General features: G+C 52.1%; 1 protein-coding gene across 7 annotated transcripts in view; it reads left to right on the top strand.

The window, feature by feature from the left end:
- The first annotated feature begins 6 nt into the window (after positions 1 to 6).
- CDK12 (cyclin dependent kinase 12) overlaps positions 7 to 9,964 on the top strand; it is a 29,802-nt gene continuing 19,844 nt past the window's right edge. For all 7 annotated transcript variants that reach the window (XR_004500324.1, XR_004500325.1, XR_004500326.1 and 4 more), the window contains exons 1-2: positions 7 to 1,177; positions 7,073 to 7,951. Coding sequence is in view for 2 of the 7 variants with exons in the window: in XM_033520023.1 (XP_033375914.1) it covers positions 141 to 1,177; positions 7,073 to 7,951 (1,916 nt within the window). In the remaining 5 variants the exon portion in view is untranslated. The remainder of the gene's footprint in view (positions 1,178 to 7,072; positions 7,952 to 9,964) is intronic.

Below are 9,964 nucleotides of genomic sequence, written 5' to 3' on the forward strand. Positions count from 1 at the left end.
GGCCTCGGGCCCCGCTCCCCATGTAGGAGGGAGGACCGAGGCCGGGGTGGATGGTGCGAGGGGCGGGCGCGGAGGGAGTTTGAAGTTCGGGGCTTTCGCGGAGTCCCCCCCTCGCCGTTCCCGAGCGCAGCGGGGGAGGAATGCCAAATCCGGAGAGACATGGGGGCAAGAAGGACGGCGGCGGGGGGTCCTCGCAGCCGGGCAGCGGGAGCTCCAACAGCAAGGAGAGGCACCGGGCGGGCTCCAGGCACAAGAGGCACAAGTCCAGGCACTCCAAGGAGTCCCCGCTGGCGGCCCAGGAAGCGGCGGCGCCCCTGGGAGCGGTGATCAAGCCGCTGGTGGAGTACGATGACATCAGCTCGGACTCGGACACCTTCTCGGACGATGTGGCCCTCAAGCTGGACAGGAGGGACAACGAGGAGAGGAGGGCGGAGAGGAGCGAGAGGGCCCAGAAGCACCGGCACCACCAGCACAAACGACTCCGGGAGCTGATGAAGAGCAAACAGGCGGAGAAAGACAGGAAGTTGGAAAAGAGCCTGGATGCTTCCAGCAGGTCCGCCAAGGAGAGGATATCGGGATCCTCCAAGAGGCTCCTGGAGAGCGAGGAGCACCCCAAGGCGCTCTCCTCCAAGAGCAGCAACAAGGAGTCGCGCTCGGCCAAGGCGCACAAGGAGAAATCCAGGAAGGAGCGGGAGCTCAAGTCCAGCCACAAAGAGCGCAGCAAAAGCCATCGGAAAAGGGATGCTCCCAAAAGTTACAAAACCATCGACAGCCCCAAGAGGAAATCCAGGAGCCCTCACAGGAAATGGTCGGACAGCCCCAAACTGGACGACAGCCCTTCGGGAGCCTCCTACGTGCAGGAGTACGACCTCAGCCCGCCCCGCTCGCACACCTCCAGCACCTACGATCCCTACAGGAAGAGCCCCGGCGGCTCCTCACGCCGCCAGTCCCTCAGCCCGCCCTACAAGGAGCCCGTGGGCTACCAGTCCAACGCCCGCTCGCCCAGCCCCTACAGCCGGCGGCAGCGCTCCGTCAGCCCCTACGGCCGGAGGCGCTCGTCCAGCTACGAGCGGGGCAGCGGCTCCTACGGCGGGAGGTCCCCGAGCCCCTACGGCCGCCGCCGCTCCAGCAGCCCCTTCGCCTCCAAGCGCTCCGTGAGCCGGAGCCCCATCGCCAGGTGCGTGTGCCCCGCCCTGGGAGCCGGGAAAGGGTCGGGATGGAGCTGGGAGTGCGAGGAGAGTACGTGGAGGGGGTTCCAGGGAAGATGGGGCAAGGCTGTGGGGGGTTTGGGGTGATGGGATAAGGGGGGGTGCGTTCAGATTGAATGAAAGGGGGGTTGGGGTTGGGGTATTGGGAAAGAATTCTTCCCTGTGAGGGCCTGGCGTGGGTTGCCCAGGGAGGCTGTGGATGCCCCATCCCTGGAATTGTCCAAACTTGGACAGGGCTTGGAGCAACCTGGGAGAGTGGCAGGTGTTCCTACCCATGGGATGGTCTTGAGGGCCCTTTCCAACCCAAACCATTCCATGATTCGGTGATTCCTTTCCTCCCCACTGGTTCCAAATTTGGCCACGGAGTGACGTGTGTGGAGTTGCTTTGGTTAGAGCCTTGACAATTCCCTTGGAAATGGAGTTGACACTTGGGGAAACGCCTCTGTGCGTGGCGGGGAGGCAGCGTCCATGTTGGCTCTGGGCAGGGAGGGAGGCTGGAAGAGCTCCTGGGATTAAGTTACACCCACCTCTGGAGTGGCCTCTGCGTGGAGAAGCTCCAGGAGCGGGATCTAAGGCGCTTACCTGGCGGGAAGTTCAGCCACGGGGAATGTTTTCACCTATTTCTGGAAGCCTTTATCTGTTTACTGCATGTGGGAACTTGATCCCGCTTTTCAGGAGGGCTGGTTTGGGGTGGATTTTGCTCTTTCTGAACTGACTTGTCTTTTCTTTCCCCTTGGATTAGAGACAACCATGTACAAACTTCCATCTCTCAGCCTAAACTTTCTTTTCTCAGCACTAGAGTTTCTTCCCTTCCCTTCTGAAATCTGGGCAGTCTGAAGGGCGAGGAGCACCCAGCTGGATTTTGGCTTCCCTCTTAATTTTCTCTCTTTTTCCCCTTTTACTCAGTAACTTTGCTACAGAAGGAAACAATTATTTCAAGGTAGCTCTGTGTGTTTTATTTCAGGTGCTCATTAATCATCCTGTGACATAGTCTAATGTTGATTTTTCTTTCTCTAGCCCTGGCTTGCGTTCAGTGAGTTTCCAGTTGTCTCCATGGATGCTGTGGAGCTTTGCTTGGAGCTCCATGGCAATTCAGATGTGACCTGGAATGTAATAGCCATAGGAATGCTCTGCTCCGTGGTTGCTGTGCTGCATCCTCCAGCTCAGCACTTCCCAAAGCACACGGGGCTTTTGGAATTTGCTCTTTGTTCCTAAAACTCCCAACTTCAGGAATGCTGTCTGCCATGGAGAACTTGCCTTTGTCCTTGCTGGCAGTTCTGTGTTGGTTTCAGCCCCCCTGGAAGGTCTGACGTAAAAATCTCCGTATTCCACTGTGATTTTACAGTGAATTTCCTGCAGGCTGCTCCTCCTCTGCCCTGTTTTCTCTGTGTACACCTGGGAGGTTCTCAGGGACAGGCCTGGATGGTTTTCTCCTCCTTCCCTTCAATCCTTGTGCTGCTCTGCCACATTATTTCCTAATCCTTTGGAAGAGTGAGGGTGCAGTGGTAGGAGGTGTCTGTTCACTGATACAGCTCTGAGTTGTGGCACTGGATAAATGTCCAGTCCTGAGCAGGGAGAAACCATTGGGAACTGCAGAAAACTCCTAAGATTTTTCCCCCAGGTTACTCCACTTCCCAGGAGAACCTCTCTCTGTGAGTGGCTGGCTGCTTCTGAGCTGAGAAATCCAGCACTTCCATTTCCCTGATTTATGGGAGCAAATTCAGAGCACTTTGTGCTGCTTCCCTGAACTTTCTGAGCTGCTTTTTAAGGATATCTTTGACTCTTGGCTAAATGCTGGACCCCAAACCAGATAAGTTCCAAAGGTTACTCACTGTTTACACTCAGCTTGTACCAAACTCTCTGAACCTCTGGCTTGATAACTTACTCCTCTCTCTTTCCTGGGCAGATAACTCACTGGCTGTGTGAGGTATTCCAGCCCCTTTGGAAAACACCTGCCTGCAGTGGTTGTAGTAAAGGAGCAGAGGGAATTTCACGTGTTTTCCATGTGTCAGGTGATGTCTTGAGTTGTAATTCACACGTTTAGTTTTGTTTTGTGCAGCTCCCAGGCTGCAGTGTGAGACTGGAGGGGAGGAACTCTTGGTCAGGAGTGTCCAGGAGACAGAGAGGGGCTCACCTGGGGGGGCTCAGGGCTCACCTGGGGCTGCTCAGGGCTCACCTGGAGGCTGGGGGGGCTCAGGGCTCGCCTGGGGGGGCTCAGGGCTCCCCTGGAGGCTGGGGGTGCTCAGGGCTCCCCTGGAGGGGCTCAGGGCTCCCCTGGAGGGGCTCAGGGCTCCCCTGGGGGGGCTCAGGGCTCACCTGGGGGTGCTCAGGGCTCACCTGGGGGGGCTCAGGGCTCACCTGGGGCGGCTCAGAGCTCACCTGGAGGCTGGGGAAGCTCAGGCCACATCAGTTGGGGTGGGTGAGCTGAGCCCTCCTCACCTTGATGTGCTGCAGATGAGTGTGAAAGGAGGCAGCTGACTCTGGGCAGTGACTGAGCCCTTCTGTGCTTCCTGTGGAGGGGCAGGAACATTTTTGGGAGCAAAAACCTCTTTAAACTGTCAGACTCAGGCAGGGAACACCTGACCATGGCTTGCAGTCCTTGGGGCTTTTCTGGGACACTCCATTATTTCTCCTGATTGACAATATGGAGTTTTTTTAGTGCATTCTGTGTTTTCTTTCATCTCCATGTCCAAAACACATCGTTAGGGAACTGCAGCCGTGTGCTGTGCTGGTTGGAGAAAACCCAGAGTGGAAAACAGCTCACTTCCCATCGAGGAGGAAAGCAGGATGGTCAGTGGGGAAAATAACAGATGTGCTTTGCCATTCTGAGTGGCAACTGTTGTCACTGCAGCTAAAAGGAGATGGAATTCCAGAGTGCCTCAGCTTGCTGGAGGTGGGATGTGTGTCTGCATGTGCTGGGTCCTTGCTGTCGTGGAAGGTTGCTGGGCGTTCAAAAATAAGAATTAAAGCTTGTTTCCTGAGCAGTTGGCACAGTCAGGCTTCCCAGGTGGGATTTTCTGCTTTATCCTTAACTCTGTGTTGTTCAGAGCAGGTAAAATACTGAAATGTCCATCACTGATCCTGGGTGGATGACGTGGAATTGTGTGGAGTGGGGCTTTGCAGGTTACCTCTGCTGACACCTGTTAACCATGGCTGTCTCAGCATGGAAGGTTCTAGATTCCCTTCTCCAAACACCATCCCAATCTTCTGATTGTGTGACTTAAGTCTCATAGTGCATTTTAATTTGGCTTTCTAGATGGAATAGTTTCTCTGTAAATTCACATGGTTGGTTATCTTTTATTTCTGTTTTCCAGTTCTGGAGGGACAGCAGGGTGGGTTTTAATCCCAGAACATTTTTATCCAGAAAGAGGAAGGAATATGAGGCTGAATTTCCCCTCATCCATCCTGGATAACCTTGACAAAGCAAGTAAGGTGTGGAACATTACACCAAGGCTTAACAAAGGTGAAAAGGGTTAAAAGTGCTATTAATTTGCTGCAGGTAAAGCCACAAAAAAATCATTCCAGAGGATGGAAATGGTTTTCTTCCAGAAGCAAAACCTGCCTGTGCATCTTCTGTACTTTATTGCCTATTTTTTTTTTGAGTTATGCAGCAGTAAAAGCCCCCTGAGGTGCTGTGTTGGTGTTTTTGGGGCTGTTTCTGCTCTGAGGATGGGAGGTGAGGTTTGCTGCAGTGCTGGTGGAGCTGGGAGAGCAGGAAAACTTCTGGATGTGGGACCAAAGCAGCTGTGAACACCAGCCTGGAAAACGGGCTTGGAAGCAGCAGTTGGTCCCTGTAGGGAGTGAGTGAAGAGAACTGGGAGGGAACAGGAGGATTTTTCCCTGGTGGAACAGAGGACTGTGCAGATTTGCTGCTGCAGGATCAGGAAGTCATTCCAGCACTTGCTCATCCTCACCTGGTCCAGGCAGGTGTCCCTGGTGGCTGTTTCTAAATTAGCACCATTAAATAAGGTCAGATTTGACTTTTGGAGAAGTTTACTTTGGCTCTGGTGAGTGATCTGGTTTGATTGCTCTGCATCCAGCTGGATTAAATTCTGGTGAGGCTGGATGCCCAGAGCAGCTGTGGCTTCCCCTGGGTCCCTCTCAGTGTCCCAGGCCAGGTTGGACAGGGCTTGGAGCAGCCTGGGACAGTGGAATTTGTCCCTGCCATGGCTGGGGTGGGACTGGATGAGCTTTAAGGTCTCTTCCAACCCAAACCATTCCACGATTCCACAAATTGGAGTGACTCTTGGGGGTCAATCATGGGGCAGGATAAGACAGGGAGCAGCAGAAGGGGAATTGCAGCATCTTGAACAATCCATCCTGGATGAATTGCAGTAGGGAACATTAACCCCAACACTGTGGTTGCAGTAGGTGACATCCTGCAGGATTCATTGGGAATGTTTCCCATAAACAAATGTCTTGGAGCTGCTGGAAAGGTAACTGCTCTCCCAGCTCGTGGGGACAGGCAAACTGAAACCTTGGAAAAAGAGATGATCCCAAGGCAGCATTCCTGGGACAGAGCAGTGTGTTGAGGAGGGAAGCAGCTCTGTGGCTGCAGACCCTGATTTTTTTTATCTCCTGGTTGCAGATTTATTTTGCTGGGCTAAAGGTAAGGCCTTACCTCCAGCCCTGGTGTTCTTGGACCACTGTGAGGATGGGGCTTGGGGTTGTAATTCCAAGTGGGAGAGAGGAATCCCACACTCCATGGGGAGATCCTTCACCTCCCTCACTCACAGCTGCTCCTCCTGCAAGGTGCTGCTGCTGCTGTTGGGACAGGAACTTCCCGTTGTCTCATTCCTCCAGTTTTATTTTCCAAATGTTTATTGTCTTGGGATAATATTAATTGGTGTTGTTAATTATGTTCTGAGTATGGTGACAAGGGAGCTGGTGTCACCTGCGTTTGAGCTGCTGCAGTTAAGCGTGTTTTTAACTACAGTTTTGAGGGAATTCCGTGTTTTCCACATTAGATGTGTCCACAGTAATAAATTGTGGAGTGTTCTTTCTGTTACAGTATTTGTAGGGTCTGAACTCAAAATTTTAGATTGTCCTGTTGGCATCAGAGCCCACCCCACCACTAAAGCCTCGTGCCTCAGCCTGCCCAATCCTCATTCCTCCTGGAGTGGAGGGAACAGTTCTGGCCTCTCAGGAATTTATGGGCACTGCAAGCATCACTTTCCACTTCCATTTTGGTGTTTATCAGGTTTCCCCATCGGTTTCCCCTCCCTCCCGAGCAGGTTCACGTGGGGGGAACCCTGACTGTGGGAGGTGTTTCCTTGCCTTGCTTCTCTCCCAGCACAGATTTTCCGTCATTATTTTTGCACACACACCTGTTTTAGAGCCTGTTCTTTGTACAGGAAGACCAAGAGAGTTAAAATTCCTGGGTTTTATTTTTTCCTTCAGGTCACACTATGCAAATTTGAGTTTTGATGGCAGTAAAAGAACCCCAGGGGGGGTTAAAAGGAGTTTGAAGTGCCCGATTTCCTGAAGCAGCATTCCCTTGAGGACAGAATCCATGCTTTCCTTTAAAGTTACACATAATTCCTGTGAAAGATTCCCAAACTGCCAGCTCATCGTCCTGACTGCAGTCTCCTGTTGGGTGTGTGAGCTGTGATCTCCTCGTTCCCCTGGGGCTTGTCCAGCCTTGATCCTTCCCTTCTCCTCCCGCTGTGACTGGCACAAGAAGGGTGGATGATGATGTCAAACTGGTCCTGACTGACTCAGAAACTCCTTTCAGTCCTTTGAGTCTCTCCTGACAGGTGCTGTGGACTCTCTGAGCTGAGCAGTAATGGATTCAGCTGTCGGTGAGTAGCTCAGAGGGCGAGGGAAGCTCGGTTTCATTTCTCCCCCTGCCGTTCTCCCCCCAGGAAATCCGTCAAGTCCCGGAGCCGCAGTCCTGGCTACTCCAGACACTCATCTCACAGCAAAAAGCAGAGGTCTGGCTCCCGCAGTCGCCATTCCAGCATCTCCCCGACCAGGCTCCCGCTCAACTCCAGCCTGGGAGCAGAGCTCAGCAGGAAGAAGAAGGAGCGAGCGGCCGCGGCAGCCGCTGCAGCCAAGGTGGACGGGAAGGAGGCGAAAGGCTCCCCTGTTTTCCTGGCGAGGAAGGAGAACAGCTTGGCTGAACTGAAGGAGGCTGGGACGGAGTCTAAAAAGGTCACCAAAACTGTTAAATCTGAGAAAGCTCCGGACACGGACTCGGTTAATTTACTGTACACGAACGCAGAGCCGAAAGCCCCTGCGGAGACAACGAAATCCAAGGCAGAGGAGAACTCGGAGAGGAAACATCCTGTTCCACTTAGGGATTCCAAACCCACGGGAACAAAGGACTCGAAGCCTGCAGCGGTGGTAGAGGACCTGATATCTCCAAAGGAGACAGACACAGCAGAGAAGGAGATCCCACCCCCTCTCCCCAGCATCAAATCCCCTCCTCCACCTCTGCCCACCACCACCCCTCCGCCTCCCACGCCGCCGCTGCCGCCGCTGCCTCCGTCACCCGCTGTCCCACCTTTGCCTCCAGCCCCAGTGACTCCTGTTCAGGCCCCTCCTTCGGCCCCAACGTCTTTGCCATCTTCTTCCCACCCAAGGACGTCTACTTTATCCTCTCAGGTGAACTCCCAGTCCTCTGTCCAGGTGGCTACAAAAACCCAAGTGTCTGTGACGGCTGCTATCCCACACCTGAAAACTTCCACCTTGCCTCCGCTTCCGCTCCCCCCTATTTTAGTTGGGGAAGATGACTTGGATAGGTAAGGTCACACACAGAGCATCCCCTTTGCATTTAAAGAGCAAAGCCTTGAATGAAGAGGGTTTTTTTTTTATTTTTGGGGTTTGGTTTTATGGTTATGAGCTTATCCTGCAGAGTGGTGCTGGTATGAAGGAGTTGTCCCGGGGCTGGTGTAGGTGTTGGCCCTGCCAGGTTTGTGTGGAGAGTTTTATGATTTCATGCAGGTTGTTGCCTCTTAATCTCTGTGGGAAACAAAAAGGTTTGGCTGCTGCTTGGTGAGGGTTTCACATCACTCCTTGCTCGTGTTTATTACAGGGATGGAACGTGGATCTGGGATTTTGCCTCTCTGTGTTGGAGCTGTTTGCACAATTACTTCAAAATTACTCTTTTATTTTTGTTGTTTGCTTAATTCTTTAGAAACTTGTACTCAAGGAACAGGAAAAAGTTTAACAATTCCAATACAAGGCCACAAACCAGAGCTTTTTCTGTTCCAGATTCCCCAGCCACACAGGCCATGCCCACGTGTAAAAACCAGCATTGATTTAACTCAAGTCTTGTTTTAATTCTTGAGTAATTGATGCAAACCTTTCTTGCTTGACAAGTAGGTGTTGTTTGTTTGAAAAAGTTTAAAAATGAGTGAAACTGCACCTGCTTCAACTTAATTTCCTGATCATTTCTGATCAAAACTTGCAGACTTGGCAATAATCTGTGCTGTAATTGTAGCTCTGGCTGGGCTGGGGGTGGTTGTGGCTTCTGTCATGAGCTCGTCTGAAAACCCCACTCTGGGGGTTTCTTTTGGTGGGAAGAAAGGAGCAGAATATCCAGAATGGAGTGGAGGAAAAAAAAAAATCCAAATATTAGTTTTTTATCTCCTTTTCTAGCTGTTAGTATGTTGCAGTGCTGTTAACTGAAGGTCATCAGTGATATTTTTCTTTTTTTTACTTGTCACCCCAGGACACCTGCTTAGCTTGTAATTCCCTAAAAACTCCTCAATCTTCACAGCCATCACTAAAAATGTGCTGGGATTTGGGAGCAAAGCACATTTTTAGTGGCCAGTGTGGTATCCCACAGTTGTGACTCGATACAATCACCCTGTGCTGAAGTGTTACAAATCCTGAATAATTGAATTTATTCTCAGGGGTGATTCTGGTATTGATGGCAAGCAGGGAAATGTTCTCACTGCCTCCAGCCTAAAAGTGAGGCTGCTGTGTGTTTGTAGTGTGATGTTGTTCAGCAATTACTGGTTTGAAATGTGTGCTGAGCAGGAGTTTTGAGCTGCCTGCTGATTTTCACAGCCCAAACGTCAGGCAAAGCAAATCCTGCTGCACTATTCCCCCTTTTCCAATCCCAGGAGTTTTCCTGCAAATTTCTATTTTATTTTTTTTCAACCATTCACACCTAGAGCTCTTTTTTTTTTTTTCCCCACCCAGGTGTGGCTTAGCTCTGTGGAAGTGTTTTATGCCTGACCTCAAGGCTGGGGTGATGAGGGGCTCAGTAAATGGCTCTGTGTGACTTTTTCCCAATGAAAGGGTGGGAAATCCCTCTTGTTTTGCTGAATCTGGTGGCAGTTCCATGTGGCCCTGACTGTGCAGAATCTCACCCTTCACCAGTTGCCTTCGTTTTTAGGAGTAAAACCCTTTGGGCTGGACTTTTGCTGAGCCTGGGGAACATTCCAGCCCCAAGCCCATGGCAAATCCACAGTTGGAAATCGGGCTTTGAAGTGTCCAAGGGCAGAACACACCTTGTCCAAGTGCTGAACCTCTCCAGAACAGCCATCTCCTGGAGTGCTCTCGGGCCTGGTTCACCAGCAGAGGAGGAAATGTAGGAAATTTCTGTTTAGGAAGAATTGGTACAAATTTTATCCTGGTTTGACACAGCTCTCCAAAGGTGCAGAGCCTGTGCAGCTTCCTGGGCACACAGCAATCACCTCATGGCACCCCCGGAGCTTTTGGGGTGGCACCCCCGGCGCTTTTGGGGTGGCATCCCCGGCGCTTTTGGGGTGGCACCCCCGGCGCTTTTGGGGTGGCACCCCCGG

This window comes from Parus major, chromosome 27 (assembly GCF_001522545.3).
Source record: "Parus major isolate Abel chromosome 27, Parus_major1.1, whole genome shotgun sequence".
NCBI lineage: Eukaryota > Metazoa > Chordata > Aves > Passeriformes > Paridae > Parus > Parus major.